Below are 21,809 nucleotides of genomic sequence, written 5' to 3' on the forward strand. Positions count from 1 at the left end.
ATGAATTTTTTAAAATAAATATAAATTATTTTAATAGCATATTAAATATTTTATTTAAGTTAAGAAATACAACAAAATAACATACATTTGTTCCTCTGTTTGAATAAAATAACTATTTACAAACAATCTACACACAGTTTCTCAAGTACCAAATTCCAAGTATTTAACTGATGTCATGAAACATATTTTTCAAAATGTACAGGCTGCATTCCAAAATCTGGTATATTTTGGTTTTACATATTTGGTATATAAATCCAGATGTAATATATTTATATTTACACATACTATACACTTTAAATAATCTAAGAAAAAATAAGTCATTTTTAAAAAATTAAAGCAATTTACTTCTCTGTAGAGAAAGTTAAAACACACACACCATTCTGATACCTTTTCAATGGGCCATACGTAGGAAAACCACTCTTTGCCGAATACTATTTATACTGAAGTACAAATTCATATAAAAATATTTTCTTTAAAATATGCTCTATTTTAGAAAAAAAATTAAGTGTAGGCCAAGTACATTTAAAATTGCAAGAGATTTAAAAAATCAAACTGATCTAAGTTTTTAGACCATTACTCAATCTCCCCTGATTTAGCTAATAACATCATTAACAAGGTGCTTTTAAAGTGGTGCAATGCTAAAGAATCTGCCTGCCAATGCAGGGGATGCAGGAGACATGGGTTCAATCCCTTGGCTGGGAAGACTCCTTGGAGGAAATGGCAACCCACTCCAATAGTCTTGCCTGGAAAATCCCATGGACAGAGAAGTCTGGCAGGCTACAGTCCATGGGGCTGTTAAGACTCGAACATGACTGAGCACACACATTAACAAGGCATTTTATTCATGAGCCTGACCTTAACCTTAAAAAATAAATTTGTTCACATTTCACACTTAAAAGTGGAATTTTAGCCTTCAACTCAAAAAGACACATTTACAAATCCAAATGTGCCAACAATATTTTTCTTGCAATGCTTTTATTAGACAAAAGCCATTATTAAAAATTTTATTCGACTTCAGAAAATCCTGTTTAGGTCACTACTTTTAATGAATCTAAAAGCTTCTATTTTATTAATATGAGTTAAAATTTTATATTTGTATAAGGAGATTGTAATGGTAAACTTTTAATTTCATCTTGGTCATAAAAATAATGAAATACTTACTATACTGCTAAAAATTTTTCTTTCTTGACATTGGGCCACTGGGTGTCTTTTCACCATTTGTATTTCTTGATAAACAATCCACTTTTTTCTTTTAAGTGTTTTCCTCATATACACGAGTATCTTTTTTCTTATTATTAAAAGCTCTATAAAGATACAGGAAAAAAAATAAAGTTATGATGACCGTCTGTATCTAGTAATACTTTTTAAGCACAGATTTTTAAAAGATGAAGATAAAACATGGTTTAACATTTTATCATGATAATCTGTTGCAATGAGTCGGTCAGATCTGAGGCTTGCCTCACTAGAAAGCTAGCTTCAAACCAAATACCGATTTTCCTCCTGTAATTCACACTTGTCTATTGAAACAGTGACCCAACGTTCTTGTAAGATTTTAAATTTCCTCTTAAGAGTCCTTCGAATAGCTTTCAAGTCTGCAACCCGACTCTGATCCTCCCCAACAATCACGTGAGACACTCCCTCAGCTAAACAGGAAACTACTTGCGCTCCATGAAATCGAAGCTCCAAGGCTGTGATGGCTAACCTAGCTCCCTTGATTCTGGTACTTAAGTCATTGATGACAGCGTACAGGTCCAAATAAACAGTGAGGTGTCTAAACATGCTAAGAGGTGCACTGGCCCAGGAATACCTGTGTTCCAAATCAGCAATCACAGGACTCATCTCCCCTGGAGTCTGCTCACCAGCGTTTTTAATTCCCAAAAACACTTCCTTCAGTTGGTGCAAATCTGTGTCGACAAAGTAACTATCCCCGTATTGGTCGTATTCCTGGGCGAAGTGCTGCTTTGTCGACGGGCACATGTGGATCATGAAGCGGGGTTGCCAGGGCACACAGCTTCTGGTCCTAAAACACTCTAGCAGCCACTCTGGCTTGACGACATCATGTTTATCTGAAGAGATGATATTCTTCACTCGAATGTTCTCAGACCCTGCGATCACACAGTACGTGTCTGGGCCTGGGTTCTGTACTATGTAACCACCCAATTCGGCAATTCTGTTCTCCAGGTCAGGCTTGGGATGGCTGCTGGTTCCACTCATGACACAAAACTCCACGTCTTCAAACACAGTAGAAACCCTGTTTACGTTAGAAAGGTTGGGAGCTTTTAGGTGCTCAATAATTCCAATAACTTTCTTCATCTTTGGGGCAGCTTTCCGCTTTTTCTCTTGTGGTTCATCATCACCACCCAAGTAAAGGTGTCTGGACGCGAGCTTTCCACAGGCTTTCCCTCGAAGTTGCTCTAAGTCCTCCAGGGATGTACATTCGTACCATTCTTTGTCTTCTCTTATCTTCTCAATCCGTGGAAAACGCAACGTGCAGCCGGTTTTATACATGTCACTGGGGACGATCTCTGTGGCCTTAACCTGAACAATGACTGAATTGCAAGGCTCGATGTAGACCTCTGGCTTCTCTGTTCCACATAGAATGTTGCTTGGTGGGGCTTTCCTATGAAAAGGCTTCCAGTGTTTGGCCAACTTCAAACCCAGGTCATACAGTTCTTTCATGGTGTAACCCGAGCCCACGCGACACAGAGTATGAAACACTGAGGGTTTTTCACCAGAAGGGGGCTTCTCTGACACAGCGCACAAAAAATGAGACATCATCCCGCCCCGGGCACCCTTCCCCCAGTAGCCCCCGATGATTAAGATGTCCAGCTCATCCATCAGTCCATTGACATACTCTGGTTTAATTTTTAACCATCCTTCACCTCTTTTATCCGGCTTGTAAATGGACAGCGGGTGTTTTACCATGATCCCCTCTTCTCTTTTATCTATCGCTTCATTCAAAGCATCAATGACTTCTTTCTTAGTATGAGCTTGTGTTTTCTGCACTATTTCTATTCTACCTGGTACAGGTGTGAAAACACTATTAAGAATTTCATACCTCTTTCTCAGGGTCTCATGTCCTAGTTTTTTATCATTAACCATCAACACATCAAAAACACAGTAACAAGTCTGCAGCTCAGAATCTTCCACCATTCTTTTAATGTCAAACTTATTCCCCTTTTGCATAAAAGTTTGTGTGTTAGGGTTGTAGGCCATCATCTCACCATCGAGGATACAGTTCAGCACTTCTGTTTTGAATGCATTATGAATGAATGGTGTGAGGGACCCTTCCTGTGGGGAAGCACCAAACTGGTCTACATAGTTATACCCATTGCGAGAGAAGTACCGGTACACATCCCCATCCTTGTGCATCTGCATCCGCTCGCCATCCAGCTTGGTTTCGATGTAGAAACTCTGGTGTTTCATGTCCTTCTCAATTCGCTCGATATCTGCTATAGCGGCCAGCATGGGTTTAAAGGCAGAGAATAAGGTGATGGAAATGTCACTGAGTCCCACTGAAGGATCGTGTAGTTGCCTACAGACCTTCTCCAGATCTGTGGTGACATTATGCAACTCGGCAGCATCACTGTGAAAAATAGAAAATATAGTTTGCTGACTAAAGCCAAGCTTTAGGTCCTTAACAATCATCCGTATCAGCCACTTTTGTTCAAGTGCTGAACTCTGAGTTATAAGCTGAAGAACACTCTTCTTCATTAGGTCTTTCCTTTTGGCAGAATTATTGCTGGCAATGGAGTCTAAAATGTCATTTACTTGCTGAATGCTTAGGCTTCCTTTCTGTAGACACCTGGGTTTCAGTACAAAGTACGCAATCATTGCAAAGTCTCCAGCATCTCCACGGGTTCCGGTCGGTGTTCTGTAGTTCAAAAGTTTAAGGGCATCTTTTCCATCTCGAGGCAGGTTAAGCAATTCAATATAAAGCTTAGCCAGCATAGTTTCTTTGATTCCGTAGGCCATTCTCTCTCTTTCCAGCTGAGGAAGAATAAGTCTCATGGCTGGATAAAAAGAATCTGTGACATCTTTTTGGTTCTTATGAAGGGCATTGTGAAATTTTCTCCAAGAATCTAAAAATGCTTTGAAGTGTCTGATTTTTTCTGCACGCCCTTTACTTTTCTGTATTCGTTCTAAAGTCGAACATAAATCTGCAAAAGGAACATGAGATGCAACAGTTTGTGAGGTTTGTGAGGCAGCCATTGAAGCAATGGTGAATCTTCTGGTTTATCTGGTAAAGCAAAGAGAGAGTAACTTTAAAAGATAAAATTCAACTAAATATTTAATATAAAGACCTTACAGAGAGTGTGTGGTTTATAATAAATGTTCAGTAACATTCATTACATGAAAACAGATAATACTATAAATGATGTCTCTTTGCAACCTCTACACTGAATGATAATCAACTATTTTGCTTCAATCCCAGTTCATTTCTGGGCTCCTGAGGTCTTTTCTTGTATTGTTCTTCTTTTTCTTTCAGACCACCATTACACAGCATCAGAAACAAACTTTTTTTCTTTATTTACAAACAATTTTTCACATTTTATCTTATTTTTTTATTATAGTTGATTTATAATGCTGTGTACATTTCTGCTGTAGTGCAAAGTGATTCAATTATACATATATATGTGTGTGTGCGTGTAATTTTTTCCTATTTTTATTATGGCTTATCACAGGATATTGAATATAGTTCCCTGTGCTATACAGGAGGACCTTGTTGTTTATCCATTATATATAGGAAAAAAACTTCTTAAAATCATGTTTTTACCAAATCACTGGTTCACTGAATTGAAATTTGGCTGAACTGAACTTGTGCATAGATAATCCAGACCCCTTCCCCTCCAAATAAGCACCCTCTCCTTCCTGACAAAGTCTATGACTGTTCACTATCACTTCTTCCCTGCTCTGACAAGTCACACTGGCAGCCAAAGCCCAAATCAAAATACTCTCCCCATAAAATTCTCACTTTACCTATCTCTCAACTCTAGCATCACAGTTCGTACAGTTTCACAAATGTGAATTCATCAGCACAGGTTTTTGGCTCATATTCTCATGCCAGTAATCCTCCAGCCACCTGCTGACGACATATGGGCTAGACACTGTGCTACGGGCGAATACAGTGTGCTCTGCTTCAGGTGCACGTTCTGTAACGAAAAGAGGATGTTATGGGAACGATTATAAAGTGCTCATTGCTTTAAGAAAAATATAATAGAAGTAAAATGCCATGAGACAGAGCTCCCCACTGAAGAATCTTCTAAAATCACTGAGGGAAAAATGGGGACCTTGCTGGACTAGGGTCTAGATTATTTGTTAAAGTGGTTACCACAATAAAATTACTTTGAAGCTTTAAATATTCATGCATGTTCTATTAAAATGTATAACAGAACTATTTTAATATGGTTTAAACTGTATAACACTAAAATATACTAACTTTTGCTAAAAAAGATTTAAGTAAAATGTGTACTCTAAGAATCTGAAGAATGCCTTATATTGTAGTTTCAGACACCTCAAGTAGTTCTCAAGTAGCCCAGAGAGCAGGGAGCCAGAGCTGCTTCCAGGAGTGGGGAGATCTCTTGTGGTACAGAGTCCAGGAGATTCCCCACCCTAGGAAACAAAAGGGAATACCACAATGTCAGCACAAGGCCACGTAACCTAGCAGTTGGCACAAGGAGTCAGTCACCATACCACATTTACTAAACTGTCAGTCTCTGGAAGTTAGAAATCGGTATAATTTGTACCACATAAATTGGCACATAGGAGTTCATCGGTTTGTTGAATGAATTACTGAAACGTGGAGCTGAGTTCCTGGAAAAGCACACCAGGGAAAGCCAGGAGCTGATCACACACCCACACAAACACAAGTGGTGGGGTGTTTGCTTAAAACATTCAGCAGTCATGACCACTTTGGGGAAGGTGAACAACATTCATTTGGGGGCCTATAGGGTAAAACATCCTCCCTTCTCAAATTCCTGGCAAAGGAAACCCAACTTCTTCTACCCAGTCAGACAGGCCAGGAGAAGACCACAATGCTGAGTGTTTTATCTTTGAATATGGGAGCTGGCTTCCCCTTGCTGTTTCATTTGCACAACTGACTGCACCACCTGTTTAGATCTATTTACTGTCTCTTCTCTCAAGACCTTCTCCCTCAACCCAGCACATTATGACACACAATGCCCTGTTTACAATTCATATACAATATGTATAAAATGAAGTATGTTGAGAAACACTTTTTTGAATGCTCAAGTCTGGTGTACAGTTTCTGATCTATCTGTAGATTCTACTATGAACTCAGTTTCCCTGAGAAAGTCCCAGGCAAGGACTCAAATTATAGGAGCAGTGAGAACCACATAATGACGTAGAGCTATACATGCGTCCTAAGGCTGTCACATAGATAACAAAGATTCCAAGATTAGTATAAAATGAATACACTTTGAAAATTTTTACTTATGAAAACTGTACAAGAAGTCAAATATTAGTATTTCCACTGCTTTTTTACACACTCTTATTTTTTGGAATCTGAGCATTTTAGCTGATGTTTCTGATTTATGAAAAAGCAAAACAAACAAGTTTGTGCTTAGGGCTCAGAAGTCCAATAAATCCGAGTTAAGTGTGAAGTCTAACACTTATTAGCTGTGTGATATGACACACTGTTTAATTTCTCTACTATTTAACTTCTCTAAGTTTCCTTAAGTGTGAAGTGAGGTTGATAACTACATATAAATTAGGATGACATCTGACAATTTACATAAGATGCTTAACGTAGTACATGACATTTAATAAGCCCCTGACCAACTTCAGTACTATAATGCTTGTTGGTTCAAACACACACACACACACACACACACACACACACACACACTGAAAACATAAATATTACAAAGTACCAAAGCTCTTAAGAGAATGAATACAGGAATTAGTATTAATAATGACTCATCATCCATTCAACTGCTGCCTAGATCGTCGCCCTGAAGTGAAAACCAAACGAACTCCCGAGGTTTTATTCCGTGAATAAGGGAGTCAACGCTATTTCATTGCAGAGAAAGTGACTGTACAACCCTCGACAAGACAAAAGGGATTACACTTTCACAGCACTTTGTGATATTGTGGAAGAACCTCAGGAGAAAGAAATTAGTCGTGGGAAAAAAACCAGTGTAAGAAGAGAAACTAGCATTCCCTCAGGCCAGACTCCCGTGCAAAATCACTGAAGGACCCATACTACCATCGACTGCATCCGAGGATCCCCAGTTGGCAGGGTGGGCGCCAGAATCTTGGCAATTCAAGCAGCCAACACGGTTCTTGAGAGAGTCAAAGGCACCACACTCCCTCGCCCCACGTCCCAAGGGTGGGATCCTGGGCAAGCACCTTGAAGCCGAGACGCGGCTTCTAACGCAGCGCGTCGCCAGGGCATCGACGCCCCCTCAGCTGGGGACGCCGGCGGATGAACCGAAGGACCAAGAAGAAACCTGAACTCTTAAGACCACAGCGTTTGCTGGACTGAGAAGACGAGACACGGCCCCCGCCTCCTCGGCAACACTTGTCCAGCCTTCGCCTCACCTCTGGGCCCTCCCCGGAATGCGAGGTCCCTCCCCCGCCTCCGCCGCCGTCGCACTAACCCCCTACCTGACCTGAAATCACAGGTGCGGCCACCAAACCGGAAGCAGGAGCGCGGACGGCCGCTTCCGGCAGCTGCTCCCTGCGCAGGCGCAGTCGCTTACCTGCGGACGGCGCCGTCCCGACTGAATAGGGATGCTGTGCGCATGCGCCGTCTGCACCTGCGGAGTCCAGAGGCTGTGATGTCAGGGGGACGATGTGCGCAGGCGCAGTAACCTTCCGGAGGGCTCTGGGAGGACCGCCCGCCTGGCTGAGCTGCGGAGGACCGGAGGCAGCGGGGGTTACAGTGTGGTTACAAACACATATCCGGTTGGCCTCAGCAGCAGATCCTATTTGCAAACGGTTGACCCGCGAGAGTGGATTTCGTCGCGAAGTAAGACCGCAAAACACTTTGTCCACTGGCTCGTTATTGGCACTTTGAGCCTGTGCCTCTCTTTAGGCTGCTCTTGGCAGGTGACAACCTCTCGAGTTCGGCTCCCTATGTGTAAAGAGTGGTACCAACGCTCATTTCCGTGGTTGAGAAACCGCCCAGGGGGGAAGAGGGTGTCTTCCTTCCCCAAACGTCTGCTGTTTCATTTAGGTGGAAAAATATGCTTTCGCAAAATTGTCTAAGCCTGTGCTTTCCTATGTGTTTTTCATGATGATGCAACTGTGATGCGTTCTCGTCTAATTCATAATAAAAAATGTATCATTCATAATATAAACAGTTGCATACTCGGAAATCAACTGTGGAGTTCTAGTTTATATTCAAGGATTCAAAATAAAATCATGCCACAAATCTTTATTGAGCAGCTACTACGATATTGTAATTGTACTACATATGCAAAATTGAGAAATGAAAACAAATCGAATCCTTATGTTCTAGGAGCTGTAGATTTCTACCAGTATGCTCTTATGGTTTGTCCTCTTCCACCATGGAGAACTGAGAATTTATTCATAAAGTGTAGGAGGAAACAACTTTTAGAATTAGACATTTCCTTTTAGCATAAAATACTATTGCTTTAAAATGAAATTTTGCTGCAACAGGCTTGAAGAATACATCTTGAAGCCGTTAAGTGCCCTTGCTATGCTATGCTATGCTAAGTCACTTCAGTCGTGTCCGACTCTGTGACCCCATAGACGGCAGCCCACCAGGTTCCCCGTCCCTGGGATTCTCCAGGCAAGAACACTGGAGTGGGTTGCCATTTCTTTCTCCAATGCATGATTGTCTAATGTACAGAAGCCTCTTTTTACAAACTAACACACATTTAATTCACAGTACTAATATGTAGTAAAGCTGGACTGAAGTCTAGCTCCTTCTAGCCCAACAGTTAATTTCTTTATATGTCTAATTCACCTCTATTGACTGAACATTTCTCTGAAATCACTTGACTTGTAAAGTCACATGGTACTGTTTTGTGGGTAATTCTCCCACCTACTAGTCAACCTATCCATGTACTTGGGAAGAGTATCCAACAGTGTTAAGTTAAAGGATCCCCTACATGCCCATCTTCTGCAAAGGCATTCGTATACATTTTCGTACCTTGTTCAGCATCTGTTGAGTTGCTATAACGTTGGGGACTGTGCTCTGTACTAGTGATGTAACAGGGGACCCATGAATCACGAAACCAAACTCTTAAGTTGATTCAAATCCCACTCTCCAATTTACCATGTTACTGTAGCCTTTCTAATGCTTGGTTTAAAGAGAATCAACAGTTTTTCATTAAGTATCTCCTAGAGTTGCTTTGATTATTAGTTTTTGTTCGTAAGCGGTCATCTGTCTTGGTGGGTGGTGCTTATCAGGTAATAACAGGAGTTATTATCAAGAGCCTCTGTGAACTGGAACTCTCAATCTGGTAGCGATTTCACGTTTTAAGAAAACATTATGAAATATCCTCTGTAGATATAAAACAGAGTCCAGAGAATAGGGACTGACAGGAGACCAACACCTATAAACAAACAATTCGGTACAGCTTGGTGCGCATGGGGTTGACCGTGAAAGTCACGACGTTCCAGCTTCAGGCTCCATTTGTGTGGTCACTTCCAAAGCCTTGTTAGGGGCCCTAGAGATGTTGCCACGGTCTTGGGTTTTTGTTAAAAGTTGCAAAAGGTAGTTTTGAATTTTTCTTTCTTTCTTTTTTTTTAATAAAAAGGCCGTCTAAGTGGTACAGGTCTCGGGGTCTAATAAAACATGCATCCGCTCGTGACGGTGCGCCCTGATGAAGGTAGGAGCGGGCTGGGCTGGAAGAAGACAAGAAGTTAAGTGCCCTTATGGGAGCCCTTATGGAAGTGCCGGAACTCACTGCCATACCTCTAACAACCTTCTGGGGCAGACACTCTCTTTGGGAAGAAAAGCGTCCCGCAGCACATCCTGAGGCGTCAGAGGCAGGGCGGGAAGCCTACCGGTGCTCGGAGGATGCCTGACACGCACGGCGGGGGTACCCAGCCCACCGCGATCGCACGCGGTATCCGGCCTCGCGGTATCTTGTCCGTCCCGGGCCTCCGTCGCCGGGGACTCCCCCACTCCCCCGCCCCTACCGGGCCGCCGTCTCTGCGCATGCCCAGGAGGGCGGGGGCCGCCTTCCCCGCTCCCGGGAGGAAGGGCCAGAGCAGGTGATGTGGGAGCCGGCGGGGGCATTTGCCGGCGACACCGAGCGTGAGCCGGAAGTCGGGGAGCCGAGCGCGGCGCCGCGGGAGCTCGGGGCCGGACCGTGGCGACGGCGGCGGCGGTCCGGCGGCGGGAGGCGGAGGAGGACGATGAGGAGCGACGGAAGCGGCGCCGGGGGACGCTGCTGCGCGGCGCCGGCTCCCGAGTGCGCGGCCTGCCCGCGGGTCTGAGTGAGTGCGGGGCGGCCGGCCGGGGGCCTCCGGGGGGCTGCTCGCCGCGGGGCCGTGCGGGGGCGCCTTCGCCGGCTGAGGGGGCCGGAGAAGCCCTGACAGACACCGCTGTGGGCGCCCGGGGCGCGCCTGTGCTCCGCGGGCCGGGAGGGGGCCCGGGGCGCGTCCGAGAGCCGCTGTCCGCGGCGTCTGCAGGGACGCGCGTGAACCCCAGCACCCCCCGGCCCGGCCCTCCCGCCCTCGGGACGGGTGCGGCCGGAGCCCCGCTCCCAGGGCTCAGGGGGCTGGGGGCGGCCTGGGCCGCTCACGTCAGGGACAGGCCGTGAGAGCCGCGGCTGTCGGGGCAGGAACTTCGGGGCGCTGACGGAGCCGCCCCGGAGCACCCCCGCGGAGTTGAGAGTCGGTTTGGCTGGAGACGCCCGTGTCAGCAACGTGTGTGGATATTTTTCTACAAAATGCATCACGAGACTTTACTGCCCAAGGCGTCACAACCGCCCCCCACCCCAAACAAGTTTTATTATTCACCGGCCCTTTGAGTTACCTTTACCCCGTAGTACGGACTCAGTGGAAAGACAAAAGGAGATGCGGGCTCTTAAGTGTCAAGCTCGCTTTTCGTGGCATCTTATTCCTGGTATCATTCGATCGGGTGGTTAATTCTTCGTGGGCAGGCTTAGATTGCTCGCATGTCTTTTTTGCTAAAAGGTTAAGTTTTGTTCTAAATAAGAAGTAAATAAGTCACGGTTGATCGTCTAGTGTTCTTGTCCTAATAACTGTCCTGCTGAAGACCTAGACCGCTCATTGTTAATACTTACTGGGTGCCCAGCTTTGCTCAATCTCCTGAAAATCTTTAGGCGGATTTCCATAAGGTGATGTCACTGTCGTCAAGGAATCCGCAGCCCTTGTAAAACAGGTGAGTTAGGCTACACTAGTGAGTGCCACCGCGTGAGTTTGTGCCAACTGCAGGATGTGGCGTGGTTGGCAATAGGGAGCAGAGGTCCAGGGAAGGCTTTCTGAAGGAACTGCCACCCGCGCTGAGGTTTAACAGAAAAGAAGGCGTCGCCCTCGTTACTTCCTGCGGGCCACGGCTCGGGTGTTCTCCAGCGAGTCCTGCCATTGTTTAAAATCCAAGTCGAGCTGACCTGCTAGCTGTACTTTAACCCAGTCTGCTCTCGTAGGTAAACAGAATGCTTTAAATTCTGCCTCCTGTAAGGAGCTGTGTTTATCAATGCACTGTATTACATTTGATCTCAGCCGAGTTGTAATTAGGTGTTTGATCTCCTTTTTACCTACGAGGAGACATATATTTAGAGAGGGTAAGTGGGTTGGCAAAAGCCACCTAGCTATTAACATACCGAGCTTGGAAACAGGCTCCTTCCCATCGCACAGACACTGCCTGCCGCTGATAGTTTCCTTTGGAATGAGGAATTTCCTTTGGAATGAGAACAGGAAGCCAGATGGTGAATATCTGAACCTTGGCGTATATTCAGACACACCTCAGGCCTGGATAAGAGCATTTGCTCACCACGCTGTCCTGGGTTAACCATCCACCCTCACGTTTTGCCATGATCTTTCCTCTCTCGTCTCTTGGAATCTATTTCTATTTCTCTGTTTTTTTCTTTAATTTAGAACTCAGTTGTTACAGATTCTAAAATCTTTCTAATTCTTGTTTAGTCGCCTCCACAACATTTGAGGTCCTTGTATACTCTTTTTACAACAGACTTTTAAAAAAGGATTCTAGTTTTTTCTAATTAAGATTTTTCTTTCCCTGAAGTGATAGGCTGCATAATAAATGACTACATTTTATGTTCCTGTTTCTTGTAAGTCTTAACTCCTACAGCAGTACATTGTACTGGAGTTGCAAAGCGGTAGCGTTTTCAGGCCATGAACTGTGTGTATTTATGAGTTAGCCTGGGAATCTTGCTTCTCCTGTAACATTGATTTTATAAGAAAATGAATTCTAAGTTTGATCCATTTGGTTAATAGTATTTAGAACACTATCCCTTCACAAGTTGGAAACTTCCTGAATTACATTATCATTTTTTATTTTGACATCAGTGTTTACATTTTTAGCCTTGTAGATCTTTTTTCTTTTTTTAAATTTTCTTTCTTTGATATTTATACTCTTAGAACAAATTGTGATTGACTTCCATAGTGACAAGAATCTGTCGTTTTTGTTCTCTCAGAGTTGACTCTTATATGCCAAGTCTTCTGTGTTTCAAGTGAAAGGGAAACCCAAAAATGCTACCGAGTTGCTGTCTAGTATAGTGTTCCAGATGTCTGCTCAAGCTGATTGAAATCCCAGTTAAAAATGCTCTCTGAACTCTTCAGTTGCTATCCAGCATATCCATAGGCAGTTATTGTTCATTTGTCCCATAGGACTATTAATACTCGCTTTTTCATTATTGATGACATGTGGGTAACCATTAGGGAAATAGATAATTCATTCTGTGGTGTCTCCAGCACGCTGATAGCGGCTATTTGTGTTTCCATTTCAGCTGTGCAGCTGGCATGGTTTCCTAACTCCCCAGTGCTTAGCAGAAAAGGAGATACACTAAGGCGGGAAGGCTGAATCTGCTTCTCTGTTACTTGAAATGTGACTGGAAGCTGTGAATTCCCCCAGAGGATACCATTCTCCCCTTGTGATGTAGGGGTCAGGAGTGACACATGAATTTTCTTCCCACTTTGTTCCCTTGAACCTATGCATGGTTTTGTCACTTGTTGGTATGGTTTTTTTAATGTATGAGCAGTTTTTTTTTTTTTTAAACAGAATGTTCCTAAAATCATCAGTTGAGATAGATATAAAGACCTTTAAAATAATAGTACATTTACGACTTTTTAAAATGGTGTTTTGTTTAAAATTGTATTTATTATTGATTACTCTTCAATCAGTTTGTTTTTGAGGAATTCCTATTTAATTCCTGTATAGGTAAAACGTCTTTTATAGTTTTCAAAGACCTTTTCCTGTTGGCAGAATCAGTAAATGAACATATACCATGCAATTCGATGTAAACTTTTGCAGTTTAAAAATGATGATGATAATTAGCATTTACTTTCTTTTTGTGAATCAGTTCCAACCTTCATTAAAATAAAATTTTATCTGTGATTGAAAGAATAACATACTTCTCCAGTTTACTCTGCTGGGAAAGATTGAAGGCAAAAAGAGAAGAGGGCAGCAGAGAATGAGATGGTTTGACAGCATCACCAGCTCAATGGACATTAATTTGAACAAACTTCGGGTGATGGTGAAGGACAGGGAAGCCTGGCGTGCAGCAGTCCATGGGGTCGCAAAGAGTCGGACACGATTGAGCGACTGAACAAAAACAAATCATTGGGACAATCATAATTAAATGTATTCATTCCCATAGTTTGAGTTTTAGTTCTTAATGTAAGTTGTTAATCTTTATTTTAAATTTTTAGATAAAATACTGCCCCATAAAGGATTGATATAAAGAGACTGCCAGCTTCACAGGGAAAGCAGTAGTAGTCTTTGGTGAGGAGGAGGTTGAGGGTCGTTGTTACTGTACACTTGGAATTAATCTGGAAGGTGCCATTTGCATCACTGACATTGCTTTTTATTGGAGAGAATAACCTGAGTTCCCTGTGCAAAGCAAAGAAAAAAACCCGTCGAGTTCATGGAAACTCATGATGGTCTTTGAATACCAGCTTTTCTTCTTCCCCTCCCGTTAATTACAGACTCCTAAAACATAACAATGTCGTTTATTCTGTGAAGATTGTTTAGCCAAAGTTATTTTCTACAGCTTTGACTGTGCGTTGTTTAGAAATATTACTTTGGTGGTCTGGGAAAGAGACTGAACATGTTTGATGAGTAAAATATTTTACAGACCTCAGTTGAAATATAAAATCACCACGTCTCCACACATCTGTGATTTCTGGAGTCCTGTATCTCTCAGTAACTTTTCAGGTACTCTAAAAGTCCCATACCAGGGCCTCCAAATTTCCACTGTACCAGTTAGTGAAAACAGTATTATTGATAATTCAATACCTACTTTCCAATTCCAGCCTTTAATTTTTCTCTATTACCTGTAAAGTAGAATTTGTGAGACCTTAGGTATTATTCAGGTAACTGCTTCCTTTTACAAATGTAGAAACTCAGAAAGCGACGTACAAGGATGCTCATTCAGAGTGGTTCCCCACATTTAAACGTGGGCGTGACTAGTCACCCGAGGTGTGCAAAGCAGCAGTGACTGGGTCAAAGCCTCACTCAGGGCGATAGATGACCAGGCTGAAAGGTCAGCTCCCCATGTTTGTCATCTGTCTTATGGCCATAGTCCTTGGGACCCAAAGAAATTATGTGTCTTTACCAAAGATATTTCTCTTCCAGGACCTATAAAGCTTTAGAAACCAGTAAATATTATAATGCACAAAAGATTTAAATTAATGTAGTACCTCATTCTTAATTTAAAGGTGTTAAGTCTTTGCAGAAAAAGGCAATAAAATTATGTAGTTAGGCAGTGTAGAATAGTGGTGCTCAAACTTTTTTTGTTTCAGAGCACCTTCACATTTTAAAAAATTATTGAGGTCTCTAAAGAGTTTTCATATATGTAGACTATGTAGAAAGATATTTATTATTTTAGAAATTAAGAGTGGGAGCTTATAAAATGCATAATTTTATCACTTAAAAATAACAGTAAAAAAATCCATCATATTTTAGCATAATAACATTTTTATGCAAAAGAGCCATCTTTGCCAAAAAATTAGCAAGGAGTTTAGTGCTGTTTTACATTTTTGTAAATATCTTTAATGTCTGTTTAATAGAAGACAGGCATATTATCATGTTTCTACATTCATTGTCATATGGTAGGTTGTTTTCGGTGAAGTTTATAAAGAAAGTCAGGCTCACACAGATTTATGGTTTTAAAGGGGTTATTTTAATAGTCTTTTCAGATAATTGTGGATATACTCAACAGATGGTAGTTTCTTAAAGATCAGTTACATTGTGGAATCTGAAATCCATATCAAAGAACTTTTTGTCTCCGTTATGGTAAAATCCATTGGTTTATCTTTCAATGAATTTTTTTTTATCTGTGCTTGATTTTGGTGACACCAGTCATTGGTCATTGAAAATATTAGTTTACTGTGCTGGGCAGATTCTTCCAAATATTCGCACATTTAATGTGTTGTCAAAAATCACACTTGTTTGTGTCATTACCATCACAGTGCCGTCAGAAGAGCCTCTTAAGTCGAGGAAGCTATTAGCACCTTCACTCATTTTTCAGAAAAAATGTCTGCCGAACACAGAAATCTGAACAACCACAGTTTATCAGTTGTCTTTTTAGGTAAAAATGGTGTCACTTAAATAAAGCAGCTAGTTCCTCCCACACCTCAGATGTGTTTTCAGTACAGTCCATAGGGTCGCAAAGCTTCAGATGGGACTGGGCGCAGCCACACTCAGCAGTAGTGCCTCATGCGCCCCCCTTGCTTGGTCACTCGTTGTCACAAAATGTTGCAAAGTGGACTCACTGATAGAGATATGATAAAGAGGACAGTGGCACCTACATTTTGGTGCCCCTGTCTTGAATCTTGCTAAGGCACTGGCAGCTTCACCCATCTTTCGTTTTGTACCACTAGTGCGCACGTCAGACAGCGAAACAGCAAGCAGCCTTCTAGTCTGCTTACGTTGATCCTGTTGATCTGAAACACCCTTTGAACGGGCCTTGGGGACCCCAGGAGTCTGCAGCCACACTTTGAGAACCACGGGCATAGCGAGGTCTCAGGTTTCATCGGGACCTTATAGTTCACCCAGTTCAACTGCTCTACTTCACACTGCCCTCGCCAAGTATTTATTTAGATTTTGTTTGAATGCTTCCAGTTCCTGTGAATAACTGTGCTAAATGAATAAAAATAAGAGACATAGACAGCTGCTTGATGGAAAGTAAGAGATTCGTAACCCTGGAATTGTGCTTTGTCCTGTTATTTTAAAAAAGTGCATACTTATAAATTTTGAATCGCCTGTAGTGTCTGTGATTGAGATAGCAGATGGGTGCAGGTGTTGATGGCATTGCCTTTCATCTTTAAATCGGATGATAGCCTGCATTGGAATCTGACGAGGCTTGGAAAGCAGCCGTGGGGGTGTTCTGTGGTCTAGGCTGGGCTTGAGAAAGCCCTTGAGAACTCATATAATATTGAGGGTGGGCACACACTTGCTATTAATCTCATTTTTAAGCCTCAGCTTATAGAACAGTTATTTAAATATTTCCCCTTAGGAATGGAACCATTTCCCGTCTTCTGAGTCCACGTGTGAGAGCACGTGACAGAGGTCAAGTGAGCATGTCCGTCATCGCTCCCTCAGTTGACTGGATCCTCAGCTAACCCTGTACCCAGCATGGTGGTTCTGACAGCTCCAAGCTATCCATTCTTTGTATCTTTAGCCTTAAATCGCTTATTGTACTGATATTTAAAGATAGGAAGCATACGGAGTGGTCACGGTGAACCAAACTACTTAATGTTGACCGTAAAATTCTCACAGTGATCATCAGCAGATCCATATGTTTCATTCCTATGATCCAAGTGCTAATAGAGTATAAAAAGATACTACTAATTGTTTCAAAACTGTTCTTTTTAAGAAGCAAACAATCATGATTAGATTTACTTTGGCTATGAATAATAATAAATTAATCATGTTTTTAATAGGTTAATTTTTGAGAAATGTTCACTAATATCAGTGTGATACTTCTAACCACTTTATCTAAATAAAAAGCACAAAAATTACTTTTCCAAGATTGATATTTTTTATTTAGCTGTAAAACATGCTATGATAATGTGCTAATTTTTGATACTGTAATGTAGATTTAGTCTGCATGTTATATTAAGCCCTAGAATCAGCTGGTTTTCAAAAAAATAACATTCGTTCACATATCATGCTTTTTTGTTCATAATTTACATAAACCATGGAAAACATTAGCTAAGGAGGATTTGTTTAGTTTGGGATAAGTTTGCGTTGCTTATGAAGCATCAGGTACTCAACAAACAGATAAATTGAGATTATGGATGAAGTAGACATGAAGAATTCATAAACAGGTATGATGGAGGCATGAGAAAGAATGAAATCCCCAAGGGAAAGAAGGGTCAGTATACAGGTCCTTGGAAAACACCCCTGTTCAGGGATGGGTCAGAGGGGAGACACACGAGAATTTTATTCTACTGGAAGCCAAGGAAGATTCAAGATTTAGTGCCACTTAGCAGTACATTCGGAGAGGGCAATGGCACCCCACTCCAGTACTCTTGCCTGGGAAATCCCATGGATGGAGGGACCTGGTAGGCTACAGTCCATAGGGTTGCTAAGAGTCAGACACGACTGAGCGACTTCACTTTCACTTTTCACTTTCATGCATTGGAGAAGGAAATGGCAACCCACTCCGGTGTTCTTGCCTGGAGAATCCCAGGGACAGAGGAGCCTGGTGGGCTGCCGTCTCTGGGGTCGCACAGAGTCGGACACGACTGATGCGACTTAGCAGCAGCAGCAGCAGTACACTGTTGCAGTGTGGACGAGAAAAATCCATTGGATTCATTAGCAAGCGGGGTTTGCTTTTTATGAGAGATCCTCATGATAGCTCATGCTTTTCATTGAATTCTCTTAGTGGTTAAGCAGGTGCTGGAATGGTTAAAGACACAGACAGATGGACTTGAGAGTCAGTTAATGTGTGATAATTTGGCAAAGGCATGATTGAGAAATGGGAATAAGTTAGATATTTATTTAAGATGTGGGACTTTCCTTGTAGCTCATTCGATAAAGAATCTGCCTGCCATGCAGGAGACCCGCGTTTGATCCCTGGGTCGGAAAGATTCCCTGGAGAAGGAAATGGCAACCCACTCCAGTATTCTTGCCTGGAAAATCCCATGGACAGGGGAGCCTGGAGGGCTACAGTCCATGGGGTCGCAAGAGTTGGACACGACTTAGTGACTGACAACCACCACCACCAGGCGTGAGGTTAAAAACATGGTAATAATGTAAAAGAAGCGTGGAAGATGAGGGATACTGGGCACCGGGCTTCTGTGCTCAACAGGGCTAACGTCCTTTCCCTCTAAACAACTTTTCTAATCCGTGTAAACTTGGGTTTCACTTCAGGTATGTTAAACTCACCGTTCATCTCGATTGCTTATGGTTCTAAGATGTTATCAGCAAATGCAGTGCAGCATGCAGAAGAGCCTGGCAAAAATCCACCTCTTCTGGCAACACCTTTCATGAATGTTTGCCTCCTAAGATGTACTTTCTAAGGGGTAACTAATTGCCTTGCTTATTCTGCATGACCAGCAGCAGTGGTCTTGGGTTCAGCTGGACATTCTCAAAAGACGCAATAGACCATACCTGACACCAGCCTCCCACTGCCTTGTTGAGAGATTCGGATAGAAGACCCGGCTTGGCAGAGTCGAGTGCGTCATTCCACGTGACGACTCAGGCGGGCGGGAAGAGGATGCAGGGCTGGGAGCAGGTGGTGCTGTGACCCAACTGCTTCATGCCCCACAGGAAACGGGGTCTTTTGTTGCGAGACAGAGGCATAGTGTCCAGGACTCAGCAGAGAGCACGCCAGGCACACACCTTACCCCGCTCAGCCCAGACTCGGCTCTGCAGTGGTGTCAGGCCCACCACACAGAGAGCTCCTCAGAAACGTTTCTCATCGCCTACCTGTGGGAGGTTCCCACGGAAACAGTGCTTGAGGGTTAACCAGAGGTCATCGCTTTTTCCTGGGGGAGAAGAGGTTTTGTTAACCCTTTATTCACACTAATTTTTTTGGCAAAACAGATGGGAAACTTGCTGCTAGCTTTAGGATCTGTTGACTGTTTTCAAGGAAGTGTTGCATTTTTTACTGACCATCATAGCATCTGGGTTTATGCGAAGTTATTTTTACATCTCAACAGATGGCTCAAGTTATGCCTTGAATAATTGTACTTGGTTGATAGTTTCATCAAATTTGTTCAGTAGAAGTCCTTCCTGGATAGTTTGCTAGATCCAGCTCTTTGAAGAGCATGGAGCTATGGTACAGAATGGGGACGGAAGTCGTTGGCAATTGGGTTAGCAGACATAAGGCAGTCCGTGAGCAGAGGTCTCTTTCTAAACCACCGGAATGCTGCAGTGTATTCAAGAGAAGACACACACTCTCTAGAACATTTTTTATTAACCAGTCCTTAAAATTGACTTCCATTTGCTATTCCTCAAAGTGAATTGGCTTTTATTGACTTGCACAGTGTAACAATCCATTGCAAGATTGCATTTGTGTATCACAAAGTCATTTAATGTAGGTGACTTTTCAGGAAAGCTTTGTGGAAAACTGCAAGGTTAATCCTATATTCCTAAGCAATAATGGACTCAAATATGCCACTTTCCTGATGTCCACTCTTAAATATACATGTCCAGTGTTCAGAATGCAGTTACGTGAGCATTTTAAAAATTCTCATTCTACCGAAAAAAAAATTCAAACTGAAAATAAGTGATACACCCAAAATTACTTAACAAATATATGGTAGAACAGACTTTAAGGTGATGGAATTTTACTGTGTTTTTTTCCTGATATGTCACAAAACAAATGATATTTGAGTTACACATGTCTCTGATACTTCTGTCATAAATGATTGGCTTGATTATGAAAAAAAATGTACCTTTTTTCACTAAAGAAATATCTTAAATGATACATTTTTCCCAAATGGTACAGTGCTCTAGTGTATTTGTATGTTATATCCCAGACCTTATTAATCCTAATCGTTATACAAACATTGTTTTGTTTTGATGTATCAAATAAATGCCAGTCTATTTCCGAATTTTCCTATACAACTCCTAGTTATAAATGAAAGTCATTCTCTTAGACTTAACAGAAATAAGGATTAAATTAAGTAAATGTTAGCATTAGATGAAAAAGGAAAGTGGTCAGATGTGGCTCTGAGACCTGGCCCTACAGTGACGGTCATAGAGCAGCGCTGTGTAGTGGCTGTTGGTGGATAGTCGTCCCGGACCGTGAACCGCGTTGGCTGTCCACCTGGACCCCAGGGCTGGGATTCAGGCCTCCGTGCCTCGGCTTGTTCAGCTGCTGTAGTGCAGCCTCTTTCTCTCAGCCTGGTTCTTCCCAGGTCTGACCCTTAATGCCCAGGTCCTGCTGCCCTGTCTTCTAAGCTTGGATACCTGCTTTGCTCTTACTGTCGAGCTTGTTGTAATAAAACTTGCCACAACTGGGTGGCAGTATTGGTTTCAGAGCAGCTTCAGAAGAACGCTAGGCTGTTGGTTTGTGTTCAAAGAGAGTCATTTGAACAAAAACTCAAATTTGAAAATCCATGTTTAGTGAAATAGTTAACAATTTTTGGTGAGATAATGATGAAAAATTAAATCTATTAAATTATCTAACTCATCTTTATAGCCAGCATAATTTAACTTGATCTTCAGTATTTAATTTGATGAACTAAATACTACATTTAAAAGTTTATGGCATACAGTAAAATTTTAAAGATAAGTCATTAACAGTTATTTACTAAATTTAAGACTAACTTTATGGATAGTTTTGTTAGTGAGTAAAAGATAATTTTTTTTAATGGTAAATACTTAAGTAGATGACTACAAAACATTGTAGCATCTCACCTTTTTTGCCTTTTTAAGACGGTATGTGTAAATTTTATTTGATTATAAAAGCATTGACTTCTGAAAGCTTTTCTTCTGTATTTTCTTTATATCACTTATATTTTTCAGCAAAGTTTTAAAAGATTTTTTCTCCAGTGAGTAATTTTCTTCACTTACCTCTGGTTCTCAGATAGAATTTTCTGTGTCTTTGTTTCACACCTGTCCCCCAAGTGTCTACAGCCGTATCAGTATGCCGCAGCAGTCTTTGCTGACTCCCTGGTGTGAAGTTGCAGTCAGGGCTGTGTAAAGATTGAACATGTTGCACAGTGCTAGCAGTCTGAAGTTTCTTTTAAATCAGTTATGAAACACAAATTATTAGACCGTTTCTTAAAAATAATACAGAGTCGGACACGACTGAGCGACTTCACTTTCACTTTTCACTTTCACACATTGGAGAAGGAAGTGGCAACCGGCTCCAGTGTTCTTGCCTAGAGAATCCCAGGGACAGGGGAGCCTGGTGGGCTGCCGTCTCTGGGGTCGCAGAGAGTCGAACACGACTGAAGTGACTTAGCAGCAGAAAGGGCTTCCCAGATGGCGATAGTGGTAAAGAATCTACCTGCCGATGCAGGAAATGCAAGGGACAAGGGTTCTATCCTTAGGTTGAGAAGATCCCCTTGAGAAGGAAATGGCAACACACTCCAAGATTCCTGTCTGGAAAATTCCATAGACAGAAGAGCCTGGTGGGCTACGGTCCACGGGGCCTCAAAAAGTGATTGAGCACAGTTTTAAATTGTTTTTTAAATTTATCTAC

General features: G+C 42.2%; 2 protein-coding genes across 9 annotated transcripts in view; one reads left to right on the plus strand and one right to left on the minus strand.

Annotated features, from left to right (window-relative positions):
- On the minus strand, positions 1–7,863 carry LIG4 (DNA ligase 4). 7 transcript variants are annotated; one of them, XM_070800468.1, is made up of 3 exons: positions 7,725–7,856; positions 4,981–5,153; positions 1–4,240 (listed from the first exon to the last, which is right to left on the minus strand). In XM_070800468.1, the coding sequence occupies exon 3, from the start codon at positions 4,210–4,212 to the stop codon at positions 1,477–1,479; it is 2,736 nt and encodes a 911-aa protein (XP_070656569.1). In that variant the 5' UTR covers positions 4,213–4,240; positions 4,981–5,153; positions 7,725–7,856; the 3' UTR covers positions 1–1,476. The 7 variants fall into 7 exon arrangements, with proteins under 7 accessions (XP_070656569.1, XP_019827256.1, XP_070656570.1 ...); XM_019971697.2 differs by having other exon boundaries at positions 7,635–7,739; XM_070800469.1 differs by lacking the exon at positions 7,725–7,856 and adding an exon at positions 7,229–7,568.
- The window catches only part of ABHD13 (abhydrolase domain containing 13), a 20,220-nt gene continuing 6,272 nt past the window's right edge, over positions 7,862–21,809 (plus strand). The window contains exon 1 of one of the 2 annotated variants that reach the window (XM_019971702.2): positions 7,862–7,993. The gene's annotated coding sequence lies outside the window, so the exon portion shown is untranslated. Of the gene's footprint in view, positions 7,994–10,169; positions 10,438–21,809 lie in introns of those variants that run through there. The other variant, XM_070800472.1, reaches the window with a different exon arrangement.

The sequence above is a fragment of the Bos indicus genome, chromosome 12 (genome assembly GCF_029378745.1).
Source record: "Bos indicus isolate NIAB-ARS_2022 breed Sahiwal x Tharparkar chromosome 12, NIAB-ARS_B.indTharparkar_mat_pri_1.0, whole genome shotgun sequence".
In the NCBI taxonomy this organism is placed as follows: Eukaryota; Metazoa; Chordata; class Mammalia; order Artiodactyla; family Bovidae; genus Bos; species Bos indicus.